At 56.9% G+C, this 19,009-nt stretch overlaps 1 protein-coding gene across 7 annotated transcripts in view; it reads right to left on the bottom strand.

The window, feature by feature from the left end:
* Window positions 1–19,009, bottom strand: part of COL18A1 (collagen type XVIII alpha 1 chain) — a 241,149-nt gene continuing 222,140 nt past the window's right edge. For 3 of the 7 annotated variants that reach the window (XM_038421864.2, XM_038421859.2, XM_043505772.1), the window contains 14 exons: window positions 18,530–18,592; window positions 17,141–17,206; window positions 16,058–16,100; window positions 14,636–14,698; window positions 13,391–13,434; window positions 12,682–12,804; window positions 9,088–9,232; window positions 8,849–8,928; window positions 7,071–7,202; window positions 5,052–5,087; window positions 4,624–4,896; window positions 3,667–3,864; window positions 2,936–3,051; window positions 1–1,840 (listed from right to left, as the gene is read on the bottom strand). In XM_038421864.2, the coding sequence (XP_038277792.1) occupies window positions 1,627–1,840; window positions 2,936–3,051; window positions 3,667–3,864; window positions 4,624–4,896; window positions 5,052–5,087; window positions 7,071–7,202; window positions 8,849–8,928; window positions 9,088–9,232; window positions 12,682–12,804; window positions 13,391–13,434; window positions 14,636–14,698; window positions 16,058–16,100; window positions 17,141–17,206; window positions 18,530–18,592 (1,596 nt within the window). In that variant the 3' untranslated portion in view covers window positions 1–1,626. The remainder of the gene's footprint in view (window positions 1,841–2,935; window positions 3,052–3,666; window positions 3,865–4,623; window positions 4,897–5,051; window positions 5,088–7,070; window positions 7,203–8,848; window positions 8,929–9,087; window positions 9,233–12,681; window positions 12,805–13,390; window positions 13,435–14,635; window positions 14,699–16,057; window positions 16,101–17,140; window positions 17,207–18,529; window positions 18,593–19,009) is intronic. The other 4 variants (XM_038421865.2, XM_038421861.2, XM_043505771.1 and 1 more) reach the window with 2 other exon arrangements.

Genomic DNA, 19,009 nt, shown 5'->3' on the forward strand with positions numbered 1-19,009 from the left:
TACAAGAGGAGACGTTCCTTTATTCAGTGCCTTTAGAAAAGGTTTAAAGAACACAACTGACAAAAAAACAAAAATCCACAGGCTTTAAATTGCATTAATTACACAAATACAGTAGACAAGAAACAGGAATTGTGTGACTTGCACAGCCTTTATGGTAATAATTTCAGTACAGTAAGAAGCTAGTTAAAAATTTAGCACCTCAGATTTCCAAAACTGATTAAAAAAATCCTTTAGACATTAGTGCTTCACAAGTACGGTATATGAGGAGTATAAAAGTGTGTGGAAGGCTTCTGGCTTTGAGGTGGGACGTTCTCCTGGAGATGATGCTCAGCTGCAACATGGGACCTTAAATCCCACACCCAGACGTTCTCCTAACATTCAGACTTGCCCGTCACGGGCTGGGGCTCCCTCTGGAAGTCAGGTTTTATGGCAGCAAAGAAGCACCTCCACCCCGTAATGCTCATGGAGGTCACAAAACCTCCTGGCCCTGACACCCAGTATTGCTAGAACAGGTATTTTTCCATCTGCCCTCTGGAAAGTGTCAAACTTCCCCTGCCCCCAAGCAAAGGAGAGTACATCCAGTCCCCTCGTCAGCGCACGCTCCCTAACCAGAGTAAGGCACATGTTGGCCAGGGTTTGGTGTGGATCGGCTGGGCTAGCCTGCGGAGGGGACACCCGGCTAGCCAGTGCCCTGTGATGGGGAAGGCACTGCCCAGAACAGTTGGGGCGAGGATTCGGCTTCCATTTTACTTTCCTCTTATAACAAACCCATTTGGTTCTTCCGAAAAGGACACAAGTCTGCTTTCAAAGGACTGAGCAGCTCCCAAAGTACTGCCCCACTGGCAGCTTACCCATGCCATGGGGGGGACCCACCTCTCACCACCCATTGCGGGGAGCAGGGCTCTGCTGGCAGGAACCCTACTGCCAGCTCAGAGGCACCTGTGGCTGGGGGCCTGGCCCCACTCCAGCTGCCCTGGAATGGAGGGAAGAGGGGAGGCGAAGCCAGGGGCTATCAGACCCAGCTGAGGGGGAAGCCGACCTGCAGACAGGGACACAGCTAGAGACTCGGGGCCTTTCGCCCAGCAGGGCGCGTGGTCCGCGACAGACAGCAAAGCCCTGGGATGCTCTCAGACCATGCGGTGACAGCCCGCACTGCTCCGGCTGCTCCCGAGGCCAGAGTGCTGTCCAGCGGGGGCCGTCACCCACCCCATAGCCCGAGGACTGGCCGGGCAGCCAGCTCTCCAGCTGGTCCTCCCCGTCTCCACGAAGAGCATCTTGTGCTCCAGCATCCTGCGTGGGGACCGCAGGGCCCTACCTGTGACAACCATCCTAGCAAGGGGGCAAACAGAACCAAGGGGAGTTCACCCAAGAATACAACTAACCTGGTTAAATATGAGGGGGATTAAAAGAGAGCCCCACTGCATGTGCAACGGAGATGAGGCAAGGGCCAGTACAGCCAGCCGGCTCAGCCCTCCAGATGCTGGCCAGCACCGGGCTGGAGTTTCAAACTAGCTCAACACTCTTTGGCTTTTCATCTGCTTCTCTGGGAATGGCTGCGTGAAGGGGGAAGTGGCTGCCCCACGGGGGTCCCTCCTCTCTGTGCTCCGAGGCGCGGGTGGGGGCAGGTCACTTTTTGGAAGAGGTCATGAAGCTGTTCTCGATACACAGGACGATGAAGGCGTTCTGGCAGCTGCTCACCTTCTGCTCCAGGAGCTTGCCCGAGGCCAGCGAGGAGGCCTGGCCCATCACCACGCTGTCGTCCGTCCTCCATGTCTCGCAGTAGCTCTCTGTGAGCCGGCGGCCCTTGGCGTCAGAGCCGTGCCACACGTTCTTCTGAGGCCTGCCACACAAGGCAACAGCTCACTGCCAAGCCCGTGGGCACGAGCAACGGCTGGAGTGACACTGTTTGCCAAGAGACCCTCCCAACCAACCCTGGCCTCCCTTCCAGGAGCAGCAGGCTAGGCCGGAGCTGCCAGCGCTCCCTCCCCTGCAGCTTCCCGGGCGGCAATGAAACACAAAACTGCACAGAGACTGCGACTGCAGGGAGGGGGGATGGGACAGGACCAAAGCCGCCCTGGGGAGGGAGGCTCGAAAACCGGCGTTTCCAGAGCAGCCCAGCATGGAGGCCCCCTGCTCAGTGAGCGTCACTCGTTTGCACGGAGCCCCCACCTCATCCAACCCCCCAAATCCCTCCATTCCCACAAACAAAGCCAAGAGAGGGCCCTGAGGAATACAGCCCAGTGAGCTCCCCCGCCTGGCGGGGGGGGGGTTCCTCCCACACAGAGGGGAGCCCGGCTGGCTGGACACAGCCATGCTATCCAGGCAGGAAGGCCAGTCCAGAGTTCACGAACAATGTGGCCCCTGTTTGAGCCAGCACTAGCCAGAGATCTTACAACACCCGGACCAAGGGGATCCACTCCCTCCCTCTTCCCTGCCCGTTACCGCACGCTGCTGGTTACACAAAGGTTCTGCCCCCCCTGCCCAGCTTGGTGACTGCGGGCACCTCGCAGGAGTCAGCTCCCCACCGCCAGCTATCACGGCTCTGCTTCCCTGCACACAGGGCAGATCTGGGGAGCAACATGCAATCCAAGCCCATGGGAATTAGCCTGGGGTGGGAACTCGGCCCAGAACTACCCAGCACACAGGCTAACCCCAGCCCCTGGCACTGCACTTAGCCAGGAGGTGGGCTTGTGCCCCCTGAGGAGCCCAGCACTTGCCCTGGGAGGCTAACAAGCCTTTCTCACACGCGCTGTTCCTACAGCAGACGGCTCATTCCTGGCAGAGCCAGCAGCTTCTGCCCATGGCATTCGCTTGCCTCGCGTGATGCTGGTTGGGAATCACGAAACCCCATCCCCTTCGATGTCAGCCCGAAAGGGGCCCCCCCGTGCTGGGGGGACCCTGCAGCTGCAGGAGGCAGCTGGTCTGGGGCACCTACCACGCAGAGTCTCTCAGGACATCTCTTCCGTCGAACGAGAGGATGCGAGCGCCAGCTCGGAACTGAGCCTCCGTGCCCGAGAACAGCGCCTCCCAGTTGTTAAACAGCACTTCATCCTTCAGGAGGAAAAGCTCGTCACAGCACGCAGCATCGTGTCTGCTGCGACAGTGCGCACACAGACCAACCAGAGCCCCACTCCCCCGCAGGACGCACAGGAGCTCGGTCTCTCCTGCACTCAGCGGGCAGCCGTCGGGAAGCAGGGCTGCCGGCCCAGTTCTGCACGAGGCTCCCATGCTTCCCGCGAGGTGCTACCACCCCAATCCCCACCTGCCGTCGTGGGAGTGAGGGCGCTTGGTGCCACTTGTCGGATCAGGCCCTGCCACTCCAGGGGTGGGTGCACCAAGCACTGACGAAGGGCTTGCTGCACCTGCGTCTGCTGCGTGCGTTGCTGGCACGCTGGCCTGTGCTTGTGGAGGCCTGGGCTCAAATCCTGACTGGGTCACATATGCCGCGGGGCTGACATGCCCCGCACACGTGCTGCCTGCACCGAACTGCCCCGGGGCTCAGCAGGATTGCCCTCCCCAGGCAGTGCCGCCAGTGTGGGCAGAGCTGGAGGACAGAAGTGGAGCCCACCTTTGCCAGACGCCCCTGCTCCAGCCTCTCCGAGTGCTAGCAGGCTAAGCCCAGGGTGTGTACGTGCCCCATGCCCCGCATCCACCCCCGCTGCGTACCCGGAGGTTGACAATGGGCACCCCGCTCCTGTCGGCCCTGCGCACGATGCTGTACAGGTCTTGCAGCCGGGAGGACAGGAAGGCTCGGAACGTGCCCATCAGCCCGACTGCCCGGGCCTGCTGGAAGCACTGGAAGTCTGCTCCCCGGATGCCGCGCATGCTGCCGCTCAGCGGGGCGTTCAGTGCCACCAGATGGAGCTGGAACGACAAGGCAAAGAGGACCCTACGTGGTCAATGGCCATCGGCATCTTGCCCTCGCCCCCAGAGCCGCTGCCCCCTCCTGCCAATTGTGTCCTCCCAGCGCCACGAAGAGACCTGCCGTGCATGGGGAGCAGGCAACAGTGCCCGCTCCAGGGAAAGTTCCAACGTAGCTCCTCCTCAGAGGTCACCTCCTCCAGTGCTACCAGCAGCATCTCTGCAGGATGCTCCCACAGAGGCCGGTAATGGTCACAGGAGCTAACACTGCTATCCCTGGTGTGCCCAGCCAGTACCAGCAGCACCCCCAGACCCAGCCCAGCTTTTGCCGCGCGTCCCTGCCCCTCCCCATGCTCTCCTGCCAGCCAACGCACTATCTGCCCGACAGGGATCTAGTCTGGCTGCCTCCTCCTGGGGCTGGCAGGCTCCGAGCAGCGGGGCAGGGCTGGCAGGCCAGGCACAGCGCTGGAAGAAGGGGTGCGGGTGGGGATTAGGGGCATGGTAGAGCTGAGCACGACCCTCGACTTTAGCGCCTGCTCTCAGCATGAATGCAGGTGACTGCATAGCCTGGGGGGCCCTTTCCCTCTCACTCTTCCCAGGGACAACCCCCGCCCCCAGTCTCTGATGGTTTGGGCCCAGCTGCCTCGTTGCACTGCAATAGGGTGGCTTAGGGCACTATCCCCTCTGGCCGCGCGCACAGCTCTGCTCTCACTCGGCAGGGGCAGCAGCCGGGGAGGGCAGCCGTGGCTGGACAGTACTCACGGCGGGCTGGAAGTCGTGGTGCGCGTGACCCGCAGAGGGGGCACTCTCGCCCCGGCGGTGGGAGGAGAAGCTGTCCAACAGCTCTTGCTGGGGCTGGGCACTGTGGGGCGAGTGGTCGGGAAGGCGGTGGTGGTTGGCGATGCTGTCGTCTGCTCGCCAGGGCCGGGCTGTGGAGGAGGGGCTGTGCTCTCGGCGCGGGTGCAGGAAGTCGGAGGAGGCAGTGCCACCATGCGAGTAGTGGACACTCGGCGGCTTGTCGTACACTTCGTTGTCCTGTTGGGAGAGAGCGCGATGCTCACTGCCCAGCCCCGGGGGCTGGCGAGCAGCCCCGGCCAGCTGGAGGAGAGATCCCTGGCTCTGTGGGGCAGAGTCGCACTCCGTAGGCCTGAGAGCACAGCCCTCGGGGGGAGAAAAAGGGGCTCACTTACCAGCCCCGGGCTGGAGACGGAAGTGTGTTCCTCCAGCTGAAACAAAGCAAGGAGGCTGACATTACTGGGGGAGTCAGGCACCCTCTGTCCAGGCAGAGCCAGGCTCCACGGACAGCCACACCAAACTAATGAGAACAGTCAGTAAAGGGAAAGATTTCGGGGGCCGTTCCAACGCAGCTGGCAGGAGGCTGTGGTCCACGGGCTGCCCAGTGACCACCCCCGCGTCAGAGGGTGCCAGGCTCTGTGGAGGAGCGAGAGGCAGCATGCTCCAGCTCCATGCAGACCACAGGCTTCACCACAGACTGGCCAGGGCCGAACCCCCCTCAAACCTGTGCCAGAAATCCCACGCGTGGGGCTACAGCTCAGCATGGGCTTACTATGTGGGGAGATTCCCAGTGCAGTGGGGGGGTCCCTGAGCACCTGGAGCATGTGTGGGGGGATTACCAGTGGGGTCCCTGAACGTGTGGGGCATGTGGGGTCCATGAGCAGGTGGGGTGCGTGTGATTCCCAGTGGTGGGTCCCTGAGCAGGTGGCGTGTGTGGGGGGGATTTCCAGTGCAGTGGGTGTCCCTGAGCGGGTGGGGCATGCGAGGGGATTCCCAGTGCAGTGGAGGGTCCCTGAGCGGGTGGGGCATGCGAGGGGATTCCCAATGCAGTGGGTATCCCTGAGCGGGTGGGAGGCAGAAGAGGCTGCCAACGTTCACTTAGCAAGCAGCATCTGGGGCTGCGAGTGGCCCAGCAGTGCCAGGGGCTCCAGCAGGAGCGATCGGGAAGGGGAGCTGTGGGTGCTGGTACGCTGGGGGTCAGTGCAGTCCACACCAGGGGGACGGTACAGGGCTTCTAAAGAGCATTCCCTCCTGTCCCTGAAGAGAAGGATTCTGCCAGCCCCACAGCCGGGCGGCGTTCTGGCACTGTGACGATCCAACCCATGCTTCCCTCCCAACGGGGTGGGCAGTGCCTGTGAGCAACACCTGCCTCGCCCACAGCCCAGAGGCTCCAGACCCAGCCCACCAGCCTGGATAGGAGAGCAGCTGGAGAGCACCAGGGCCCCGCACCACCCCCACTTCCCAGCCAAGGGAGCCACACGAGTTTGCTGAGAGGGCCCCCACTAGCTGTGTGTCATTAATCCCCAAGGGACAGGGCTGGGGTGCCCTTCCTGCCAACGGCTCTGGCAAGCCAAGCCGGGAGTTGCAGCAGCACTAAATCCCAACCTGCCCTCCCCATCAAACTGCCCCGGCCCCACACGCTGGGTGCAGGGTGTGCCAGGAACAGACTGGGCCACAGGCACCAGGAGAGCCCCATGCATGAGAAATGGCCCCTGCCCCTGTGCTGTTTGCTCCCCTTGGCACACAGAACAGGCACTGCCAGGCTCAGTTTCTGGGGCTCTTCCCTGGGAGTGGCAGTCCCAAGGGCCTGCTATGTGTCAGTCCCACGCTCAGCCCTCATTCAGCCTGCCTGAGTCTGTCAGCAGAGAACGGCCGGGGCTCTTCTCAGCCCCATTCTGCCCAGCACGCAGGGTGACCCTGCCTTGTTTATCCGGGAGCCGGACGGTCAGAGGTCTTCAGATTTCACCTCTGCCCATGGCTGGACTGGCAGCAGGCCCAGCTCCTGCTGCTGGAAATGTCCAGGAGGCCTCTGCAGGGCGAGCAGAGCAGGCTGCAGGGTTGGGCTCGAAGGCCCCGATCCTGACAAGAGACGCATGCTCAACCATACCCACTGTGGGTCTTTCCCTGCCCTCCACAGGGCTGCTCCTAGGGCATGTGCTGTGTAGGACTGGGGCCTTGCGCCAGGCGCTGCCAGGCAACAGACCTGGCCCTGGCTGGGCCCCAGCACACCTGCGGTGCTCTTCAGACAGATTTGGACGCAGGTATGCGCACAGCAGCCTATCCTCCCGTAACAGTGGCGTTCATCAGCCCCAGGCCCCACCTGGCCATGCTAACAGGCCCCTTCTGCTGTATGACACCCGCACAGTCGCTCCCCGGTAGCCTGGCCAGGCTCGGCAGAGCCACCCCGTACTCACCCGGACTCTCCGGAAGCCGCTCCGCACCCGGACGTACAGCTCTTCTCTGTCCTGTACGAAGACCAGCCAGCCCTCAGGCACCTCCTGGGCCATGCTCAGCATGGACTGATACGATGGCAAGATCCGCAGCTGCTGGGGGACACAAGCGTCAGCGCACAGGCAAGGGCTGGGCTCAATGACAGGATGAGCCTCTGCAGCCCAGCATGGAGGTACAAGGGGCGGTCTCCCGTTGGCCCCGGGGGCGAGTGCAGCAATGCTGCACAGCTCCCGACGCCAGCATGGAGTTGGAGGAGAGGGCGGAGAACGCCATGAAATGGGCTCAGCAGCAGAGGGCACATGAGCACTGGATGCTTAGTGCTCCGGCATCAAAGGGCTCAGAGATCACCCCTCATGGAGGCTGTCCAGTGGGTGCTGGGTTTACACCCTGTGTTCTGGAGCTGCCCTGGTGCATCAGAGCAGGGCCCTGCCCAGGACAGCGGCCAGAGGCTTAGGGGACAGCGTGAAACTCCTCTGGACAATTCTGCCATCACCCACCCCGGGGGAGGCTCCTTCCTAACGCCAGGGATGTAGTGGCTGCTGTATCTCTTGGCATGAGAGCTGATCCCTCTTGTGCCCTTATTCTTGCCATGGTAAGCCTGCATGCTGCTATTCTTACAGTGGTCCAATCCTTTTCTGAACCTGGCATCTCTGTTTCTATAATATCTTGTAGCCCTGAGTTCCACAGCGTAATTCTGCCTCGGGTGAATCAATTTTATTTTGTCAGTTTAAGATTAGCTGCCCCCCTAGCTTATTGGATGTCTCCTTGTTTTGCTCAGGAGGGCCTCACGCCTGGCCTTCTTCATGCCACTGGGGTTTATCTAGTTAGAACGACCCCTCGCCCCCATCTCCTCTCTGCACTGAACAGCCCTGTCTGTCTCTTCCCATCTATGAGTGTTTCTATGGCTCGACAGCTTCCACTGCTCTTCTCGGCCGAATGGCGGATACCTGCCTCTCACAACAGGCAGCGTGGCCTGCTGCAGAGAAGTGGGCGATCACTGGGACACAGGGCCCTCCTGGCACAGAGTGGCACCGCAGAGGAACCACTCTTGCAGCCACGCTGCAGTCACACAGGAAGGACCCGCCGCCTCCCTAGGTAAGCTGTGCCAAGGGTTGATTCCCCTCACTGCTAAAAATCGGCCCCTCATTTCTCACTGCAGCTCCCAGGCAGGGGGGCTTCTAGACTGGAGAGCCCCCTGTGCCATGAATCTCTTGGTAGGTACTTACTGTCCCCGCCCCCCTTCTCTTTGATAAACGCAGGGGTTTGCACAGATCCCCTCACGTGCACAGTGCAGTCAGCTCCGTGAGCCCTACGGCATGGGGCTTTTGGTCCCCTGTCTCTGCCAGTCCTTCCCACGTGGCTCTGCTCACAGCCCAGCTCCCACAGAGGGTATCGCTTGCTTTGCATTCATGCATGCCACAGGCAGGCCCCCGACTGCCCAGCCAGCACTAAGCAGAGGGCACTGATTTCCTGACTAGTGCCACCCCTGGCAACCCTATGGCCTGGCCTCTCCTGCTCCTCTGGGGTCCCCATCTGGATCCCGCTCTGCCCTTCACCCGGGATATTCCTCCTGAGAGCAGATTTCTGAGCTCTCCTACTAGGGCTTGTGTCTGGGTCTCCCCACTGCACTGCCCCCGCCCTCCCCCAGGCCTGCTGGGCAGCTCCGGGCACCCTGCTCACAGACAGGCCCTGGCCAAGACCGCACACGCCACCTGTCCCCTCCCCACAAGCCCTGCCTTACCCCGGAGGAGGTCAACGACCCGCTGGTCCCTGGAGGTCCTGGTGGCCCTGGAGGCCCAGGTGGGCCAGGGATGCTGACAGCTGGAAGGAAGAACAGGCTGGCACTAGGGGGGTTTAGTACCTTGGTAACCAGGCAGGTCTTAGGCCTGGTGGGGGTGGGTGGGACGCGAGGGGCAAGAATGAGTGGGGAGGCAGAGCGTGGGGAGGGGCACAGAGATGACTTCCTGGGCACATACTCACTTTGTCTGTGGGGTCCTGGAAAGGAGGGGGGCCCGGGAGGCCCAGGGGGACCAGGGGGGCCCTGCCGCCCCTCGTACCCAATGCCAGGGGGGCCCTGAGGCCCTGGGGGGCCAGGCAGGCCTCTAATGCTGTCCCCCTTGGGACCCTGGGAATGCACAAGGGAGAGTCTTCTTCAGGTTAAGACACACAATCACTCAACCCACCCCTCCCAGCACCATCCAGCCCCTGCAACCCCCCTGCCCCCAAGGATGCAGAGCGCTTGCTTCCCCCTTGTCGACCCTCCCACCCCAGGATGCCAGGCGCTCGCTGGCCCCACTGGCCTCGTGAGGCCTTTCTCCCTGGGCATTGGGCAGCTGCCTGACTCTGTGGTCAGTCCCATCTGTACAGTGGAGTAGCATTGTATATCAATGATGAGGTAGAATGTAAAGAAATAAGAAGCGATGCAATGGATAAGACAGAGTCTGTCTGGGCAAAAATCACATTGAGAGAGAAAACTATTAGAGCCCCCCCCCGGGATAGTGCTTGGGGTGTGCTATAGACCGTCGGGATCTAATTTGGATACAGATAGAGCCCTCTTTAATGTTTTTAATGAAGTAAATACTAATGGAAACTGCGTGATCATGAGAGACTAACTTCCCAGATATAGACTGGAGGACCAATGCTAGTAATAATAATAGGGCTCAGATTTTCCTAGATGCGATAGCTGATGGATTCCTTCATCAAGTAGTTGCTTGACCGACTAGAGGGGATGCCATTTTAGATTTGGTTTTAGTGAGTTGTGAGGACCTCATAGAAGAAATGGTTGTAGGGGACAACCTTGGTTCAAGTGATGAGCTAATTCAGTTCAAACTGAACGGAAGGATAAACAATAAAATCTGGAACTAGGGTTTTTATAAATAAAAATAAATCTGCAACTAGGGTTTTTGGTTTCAAAAGAGCTAACTTTCAAAAATTAAGGAAATTAGTTATGGAAGTGGATTGGATTGAAGAATTTATGGGATTACTTCAAGTCAAAGCTGCAGAAGCTTTCGGAAGCCTGCATCCCAAGAAAGGGGGAAAAATACATAAGCAGGAGTTGTAGACCAAGCTGGATGAGCAAGCATCTCAGAGGTGATTAAGAAAAAAAGCAGAAAGCCTACAGGGAGTGGAAGATGGGAGGGATCAGCAAGGAAAGCTACCTTATTGAGATCAGAACATGTAAGGATAAAGTGAGACAGGCTAAAAGTCAAGTAGAGTTGGACCTTGCAAAGGGAATTAAAACCAATAGTAAAAGGTTCTATAGCCATATAAATAAGAAGAAAACTAAGAAAGAAGAAGTGGGCCCGCTAAACACTGAGGATGGAGTGAAGATTAAGGATAATCTAGGCATGGCCCAATATCTAAACAAATACTTTGCCTCAGTCTTTAATAAGGCTAAGGAGGATCTTAGGGATAATGGTAGCATGATAAATGGGAATGAGGATGGGGAGGTAGATATTACCATATCTGAGGTAGAAGCGAAACTCAAACAGCTTAATGGGACTAAATCGGGGGGCCCAGATAATCTACATCCAAGAATATTAAAGGAATTGGCACATGAAATTGCAAGCCTATTAGCAAGACTTTTTAATGAAACTGTAAACTCAGGGGTTGTACCATATGACTGGAGAATTGCTAACATAGTTCCTATTTTTAAGAAAGGGGAAAAAAAGTGATCCGGGTAACTACAGGCCTGTTAGTTTGATATCTGTAGTATGCAAGGTCTTGGAAAAAATTTTGAAGGAGAAAGTAGTTAAGGACATTGAGGTCGATGGTAAATGGGACAAAATACAACATGGTTTTAAAAAAGACAGATCGTGCCAAACCAACCTGATCTCCTCCTTTGAGGAAGTAACAGATTTTTTAGACAAAGGAAATGCAATGCATCTAATTTACCTAGATTTCAGTAAGGCGTTCGATACCGTGCCACATGGGAAATTATTAGCTAAATTGGAAAAGATGGGGATCAATATGAAAATTGAAAAGTGGATAAGGAATTGGTTAACAGGGAGACTACAGCTGGTCCTACTGAAAGGTGAACTGTCAGGCTGGAGGGAGGTTACCAGTGGAGTTCCTCAGGGGTTGGTTTTGGGACCAATCTTATTTAATCTTTTTATTACTGACCTCGGCACAAAAAGTGGGAGTGTGCTAATAAAGTTTGCAGATGATACAAAGCTGGGAGGTATTGCCAATTTAGAAAGAGACTGGGACATCATACAAGAGGATCTGGATGACCTTGTAAACTGGAGTAATAGAAATAGGATGAAATTTAATAGTGAGAAGTGTAAGGTTATGCATTTAGGGATTAATAACAAGAATTTTAGTTATAAGTTGGGGACGCATCAATTAGAAGTAACGGAAGAGGAGAAGGACCTTGGAGTATTGGTTGATCATAGGATGACTATGAGCTGCCAATGTGATATGGCTGTGAAAAAAGCTCATGCGGTTTTGGGATGCATCAGGAGAGGCATTTCCAGTAGGGATAAGGAGGTTTTAGTACCATTATACAAGGCACTGGTGAGACCTCACCTAGAATACTGTGTGCAGTTCTGGTCTCCCATGTTTAAAAAGGATGAATTCAAACTGGAGCAGGTACAGAGAAGGGCTACTAGGATGATCCGAGGAATGGAAAACTTGTCTTATGAAAGGAGACTTAAGGAGCTTGGCTTGTTTAGCTTAACTAAAAGAAGGTTGAGGAGAGATATGATTGCTCTCTATAAATATATCAGAGGGATAAATACCGGAGAGGGAGAGGAATTATTTCAGCTCAGGACCAATGTGGACACAAGAGCAAATGGGTATAAACTGGCCATCGGGAAGTTTAGACTTGAAATTAGATGAAAGTTTCTAACCATCAGAGTGAAGTTCTGGAACAGCCTTCCAAGGGAAGCAGTGTGGGCAAAAGACCTATCTGGCTTCAAGATTAAACTTGATAAGTTTATGGAGGAGAAGGTATGATGGGATAACATGATTTTGGCAATTAATTGATCTTTAACTATTCATGGTAAATAGGCCCAATGGCTTGTGATGGGATGTTAGATGGGTGGGATCTGAGTTACTACAGAGAATTCTTTCCTGGGTATCTGGCTAGTGAATCTTGCCCATATGCTCAGGGTTTAGCTGATCACCATGTTTGGGGTCGGGAAGGAATTTTCCTCCAGGGCAGATTGGAAGAGGCCCTGGAGATTTTTCGCCTTCCTCTGTAGCATGGGGCATGGGTCACTTGAGGGAGGATTCTCTGCTCCTTGAAGTCTTTAAACCATGATTTAAGGACTTCAGTAGCTCAGACATAGGTTAGGGGTTTGTTAAGGAGAGGGTGGGTGAGATTCTGTGGCCTGTGTTGTGCAGGAGGTCAGACTAGATGATCAGAATGGTCCCTTCTGACCTTAATATCTATGAATCTAGCTCAGGGATCTCCCTGCCCCTCCCCGAGTCTCCTGAGACTGGTCTTATGAGGGACCCCCCTGGGGAGGGCTACAGTGCTGGCTGTATGCTGCCTGCCCCGTCAAACTCTCCATCACTGTGCCCAGGTGTGCCCACCCTAACCCCATCCCCTTGCCAACAGTGGCACCTCACCGGAAGGCCAGGATAGCCCTGAGGACCTGGAGGTCCAGAGACGCTTGGTCCGTACAGTCCTCCCCCGCCGGGCTCCCCCTTTTCTCCTTTCAGTCCAGGGTCCCCCAGGTCTCCTTTTTCACCCTGCCAAAGGGGACTGACATTAGTCTGGGCTGTCCGATGTCCCCCTCTCCCCCCACAGGGACAGGGTGCTGTGAACTCCTCCCCACACCCTGCTGCCTGCAAAGGCCAGGACTGGATGAACACAGCCCCTGAGGGCAGGGATGCTGTGACACGTGCCCTGGAGGGCTGGCAAAGGCTGCGCCGCCCGTCCCTGCAGTGCCTGGGTGGTGCGTGCTCAGTGGGGACAGACAAGCAGAGCACGCCAGCTCCAGGGAGTTACCGGGTCTGCCCTCTGCAGGGTGCCCCAGGGGTGCTCAGCCTGCGGCAGTGCCCGTAACACAGGGTGCCACCTGGATAGTCAGGGACGCTGAGCGCGGGCATCACTTCCTGGGGTCACAGCGCTGGAGCCAGGCGCTTGAGCCACACCAGTCTTGCCCTGAAGCCACAGCACAAAGGGCTCTCCGTGTGCAGCGACAGCTGGGGACGCCCCCTGTGACTCCTGCCAAGGAGGGGCATCGGCTCCGTGCACTCCTTCTCCTAGTGCCCTCAATGGCAGCAGTCTTGCTGATTCCCAGGGGGCAGCCCCACATCTAGGCAAGGCACTTACCCGGAAGGTCGAACCAAATTCGTTGAGATCATAGGGGAACTGGCCTGCGAAGAGACAGGAACAGAGTCAAGTGTGGCTAGCGGGTGCTGTTAAATCCCACAGCTGAGGGTCCTGGTACATTCCCTGCCACTCTCCCCACTGCTTCGTCCCCAGACAGCTACCAATGGCTCACCATGCCAGGCTGGGGTGACTAGCGCCAATTGCAAGGGCCTTCTAACACACTAACGGAACATTATTAAGGTGCAAAGTCAAGCACCCGGAAGGTAGGAAAGGCTGGAATTAAGGCTGCCCGTGGGAACAGCACTCTGCCCCTTTGTGTGCATTGGGATATCGTCTCATGACATGATGGCTTGCTGTTGTTTCCTCAGAACCAGAGCACAGGCAGGAGGTGCTCCCTGATGAGCGGCTAGTCCATATTTGGTTTTCTTTTCATCATTCAGGCCTTATTTACTGCCCCCTGTTCAAACCCTGCTCTGAATTCAAATGACTCATTTCCTCATGAGCTTTTTTATGTAGCTCAGCACTACGGTATCCGAGTGCTCTACAAACAGTACTGCATTTATCCGCTCCCACTCACCTCTCATTGTGCTGTATTATCCCCTTTTTACAGATGGGGGACTGTGGCACAAAGAGATTATGGTCAAAAGTATCCACTAATTTGGGATGTCCAGTTTGAGACACCTAGACATTGTACAGCACAGCTCCCATTGACCTCAGCCACAACTGTGAGTTCTCTGCACTTCTGCACCTCACACCCCAGGGCACCCTGAACATTAGGAACAAACCAACCAAACTTTCATAGGTGGTCACTATTAAGTGACTTTCCCAGCATCACACAGGAACTCTGTGGCAGAGGCAGGGATAGAATCCAGTTCTGCAGGGCAGCATTCAACTGCCTTCCCCACAAGACCATCATTTCTCTGCCAGCCCCGCCTCATTTATGGCGCACCTTCCAACTTCAGCAACAATGGAGGCAGGTCCCTGCAGACAACACCCTCCTTCGCTGCACAGCCCTGACGCTGCCTCAGGGCAGATCCGCCCTGAACGAGGCCAGGGCCTCACCTCCAGGGAACATGGAGTTCACAGCTCCCGGGCTCAGCCACCCACGTCTCTTTGTGGAGACTGCCAAATGGTGCGATTTGCACTGACCTGGTCAGCACGGTCTTGCACACGCCAATGCAGAGCCATGAGGCAGGACCAAGTCTGGCGCAGCGCAGAAGGAAGATCAGGGATGAGCTCACTTACCTGGGGGCCCTGGGGCGCCTGTGTCACCTCGTTCACCCTTTTGTCCTGGGGCACCCTGGTAGCCTGACAAAAGAAAGCACCAGCACTGGCCTAAGACCGTTCGGGCAACGGAGGAGAGAGGCCGGAACTACCGCAGCTTTTAACTGCGCCCACCACGTGCCCAGGGCGGCACTCCTGGAGTAACTGCAGGCCAATGCTGACCTTCCAGTGGCAACCACAGGACACTGGAAGGCAGCACACACCCGCACAAATACCCTCCATCCGAGGTGTGGGGGACTGCACAGCCCCTGCCACGTGACGGGGCGCTACTTGGCCATATGCTAAAGCAACCATGCTGCACATTTCTACTGGCCAGCAAGAGATATGAAAACAAAACAGTCCCCTCCTGAGCACCGGAAGAGACAGAGTGGTTCACATGCACAGTCAACTCCCCTGGCAGCGAGAGAAACAACCGAGCAATGGAGTCAAAGAACAGGGCTCTGGGTGGGGTCCAAGTGCTAATGCAGAAGAGACATGCTGGAGGTGGGCTTCCTAGCGTCTTCCCACCCTAACCAGAAGCTAATGGCAGGATCTCTCACCACACGAGAGCCATAGCCCTCCACTGGCAGCCAGCAGCAACAATCTCCGTTTGCAGCTAGAATGACGAAGGCTATTAGCACAGCCTACACCCAGCATTATCCCTAACAGCGACCAAGGGTGTGCGAGGCAGCTCCCCAGCCAGACCGACCACGGGTGCTTACCAAGTAATGTTAGTCAGGCCCTACCAGGGGGTAAGATGCCATAGCCAGGGGAAGAGATACAGCCATCAGATCCGGGGTTACTCAGGAAGTAGGGCTTGTGGAAAACTTTCCACCAAAACTGTTTTTGATGGAAACCTGGCTTTCTTAGGTCATGAACGCTTTTGCAGAAAATGTCTGCTTGCCACAGAAAATGTCAACTTCTCATCAAAAACCCCAATGCATGAAAACCAGCACCTGAAATATTTTAACTTGGATATTTCAGTTTCCAGCCAAAACATTTTGGGTTTCATCTCCTCACTGAAAAGCTGAAATTGCGATTAAAAAGAAGGATTTGTTCCTCTTTGTAGGACCAGCTCCGTTCCCTGCCCAACCCTATCAGTGAAGATTGCAGCATAACATGGCACAACACAGTAACAAAGGGGTCCATTATCCCGTAGCCAGCTTAGACATCCCATAGCATCCAGCACTGTAGAATCCAGGACAAGGGTAACCAGTCATTACAAACAAGCCCCCGCTTTGTACGTCTCCTGCTTGGGGCTTTCTAAAACCCCACCCTTCCTCACAGCCATGCTAAGATCTCCAAAGCCGTTCAGGGCGGCACCATCACAAAAGGTTCATGGGAAAAGCTCTGATTTCCTTCCCCCTTTGCTGCAGAAAGCCCCAGCGCTAGCATCATCCTTACCAGGCAATCCTGGAGGGCCGGGAAGGCCCGACTCACTAAATGCCTGAAAAGATAGAAACAGCATCGCTTTAAAACAAAGCACGCTTGCCGCGTGCTACAGCCAAGGTCTCCCTAATGATGCTACGTTAGACCATGTGCCAAGTATATGCACAGAACCTCCCCTCTTGCTGGGACTCTCCCTGCCAGCAAGCAGGGCTCACTGGTTCCTCTGCGTTTCCCAGCGCAGACGTGCTGTGACACAAACCATCCACCTCATTAGCGAGCACCATGATCACTGGGAATCCAAGATCCTGCCGCCTGCCCAGTCCCACATGCTGCGCGCAGGCCTGGTGAAGTAGGTGGGCTGTGGGGCTGCCCAGTGTGCAGGGGGCAGAATCTGGGCCTAGATTTCACTCTCGGGTTTCAGAGCAGGGTTGGGTGTTTGCTCACTCTGGGTTTAGGACTGCATGGTGCGTGCAAGGCTAAACCAATGACAGACTGCCATGAATGGCCACTGCCCAGCCCCTGCCCAGCCCAGCCCTGGGGAAGGCTTTTCTCGGCCGCTACAGGGGGATGGCAGGCTCCATGCTCCCACCACCCCGTTGCTGGGCCAGCACGGGGGTTGCTTGGCTGGTCCTGGTTTCTAGGTGGATTTACCCTGAAGTTGTTGAGCAAGACAGAGAAATAAATGGGGGGCCCTGGGCCCTAGGAGACGCAGCTCACTGCTCTGGGTAGCTGGACATGGCACCTTCTGTGCAGTGCTCTGAGAAAGAGGCTCTTCCTCTGGCTGGACGATGCTGCGAGACAAGTTAGCTATTGGGCAGGCTGGCTAACCCAGCGGGTGTAGCATGCAGCACGCACTCAGGCTGTCATCCTTCAACAGCTCCCGAGCACACTGCCTGTTAGCCCCCCTCCCCAGTTGTGCTCATGGAGTAAGTGCTCCTGGACACGCCCACCTAGTGAAAGCACCCGTGTGCCCATCTGTGTGCCTGCCGCCAAGCACATAGGGGGCAGTAAACAGTGGGAACACCTTTCATGGCCCTGGCCATTGTGTGACCCTGACCCCAGAGCATGGTGCGATGATGTGCCAGGACTGTTACTCACGTTATTGTCGTAGATGGACACTACACTGCCAGGGGCACCTGGGGGCCCGGGGAGACCCGGCGGACCCTGCAGAGAAAGAGTTCATTGGGTTTCAGGCGGCTGGACTGATGCAGTCAGCCTGAGGGTCTTACTCCTCCGCAGACTAACCAAGACCCCCACTGCGGGTCTCTGCCCAATACAGCTGGACGCAGACACCCATGTCTCCGAAAGCACCTGGACACCTCTGCCCCTGAATGCCCAAATGGAGACGCGGAAGGCCTGGTTTTCAGAGGGGCTGCGCTGGGGTCACTGGGAGTGGCCGAGGGCTCAGCCCCTCAGAGTCAGGCTCTGGGGGCGGTCTCAAGTCAGGTACCCAAAACCCTGAGGCTTCCAATGTCAGCACAGACTTATAGTCACAGCGCCGTCATCCACACTGCACCACAATCATGGGCCTGGAGAAAGGCACCCAGGGGTAGGGTTAGGGGAGGGAGAACACACACGTTCGCTGAGGGGGGCCAGCTCTCCTGGGCACGTTCACTGAGGGGGGCCAGCTCTCCTGGGCTGCCCACAGGAGAGGAAGGTCGAGGCTGGTGCCAAGGGAGCAGACCAAGGAGAAGCAGCGGTTGTGAGCCAGTGCACGGAGGGTTTTGAATACAGACAGCAGCAGCGAGCCCTGCCTGATGGGCAGGCTGGAGATGGGCACAGCGTGGCCAGGAGAGGGAAGCAGTGGCAGAGGCGGAGCATGGGAAGGGGGACGAGGGCTTCAGTGAGCCATTGGCATTCATCATGGCCCCCTTCCCCCTGCCCTCTCTGCCCAGGACTGGCTCCCTGCTGGCACTGCCATGCAGCGCCCAGTAGCGTGTTGGCAAGGTGGGGACAGCGGCAGAGCGCCCGTGACTGATGGCTGTTCCCCTCAGGGCCCTCCGCTCCTGGACCCTGCACAGCAGTAGCTAGGCTAGGACACGTGGGGACGGCTGCCCCTGGCCCACGTGCCTCTTTCCTTTCACAAAGCAAACCAAGCTCCACGCCGACAACATGGACACCCTGAGCCCAGCCCTCTCCCCGGGGCCAGCTCTAAGGACGGGGCGGATGCTCTGGCTGCCGACCACAATCCATCATCTCCTCTCTGATTGGCTGGCTGTGGGGTTTTTCGGTGCTGTGGTGGTCGGGGAACCCTGAAAACGTTTTTCACCCTGGGTTGCTCTTGCCAGCATCCCTGTCCTCCGTCCACCCCCCAGCCCAGCCCTCTCCCTCACTCATTAAACCTGTATGGTGCCTCTTCCCTGTGCTGTGATAGTTGGCTCTCTGGGCAGGGACTTGTCCTCTGCACAGAGCCAGGGCAATGCGGCAGGCCATTGCCAAAGTCAGCTGCAGCACCTCCGGCATGCCATCGTCCCCGGGGGCACTCACCTGCAAGCCGAGCCCTCCGGGGTCCCCCTTCTCGCCCTTCAGCCCGTTCATGCTGGGACGACCCTGTAGATAAACATCAAACCCAGGGTTCAGAATGGAGTAACATATAGTAGACACTGCTCACTCCCACAGCTGTGCTGACTCCAGCTGACGGCACAACACCACACACTGCACCCAGGGAGGGCTGTCTTAGGCAGCATTCCTCTTGCTAAATCAGAAGGGAAAAAGCCCCCGGGAGGGCAGGGAACATGCCTCCAACGAATCGGAGACATTTGCGAGCCCCCAAACTCTACCACTTGATGTACTTCTCCTGACCAGTGCTCTGACCATCCAGTCTGAGCTCCCGTACCGCACACTCCAGAGACCTGCCCCACAGTAATTCCCAGCACAGAGCTGGCAGAAAAACAGCCGATGTTGGCTTAAAAATTGTCAGTGCTGGAAAATCCACCACGACCCTTGGGAAATCGTTCCAATGATTAA

This window comes from Dermochelys coriacea, chromosome 11 (genome assembly GCF_009764565.3).
Source record: "Dermochelys coriacea isolate rDerCor1 chromosome 11, rDerCor1.pri.v4, whole genome shotgun sequence".
Taxonomy (NCBI): domain Eukaryota; kingdom Metazoa; phylum Chordata; order Testudines; family Dermochelyidae; genus Dermochelys; species Dermochelys coriacea.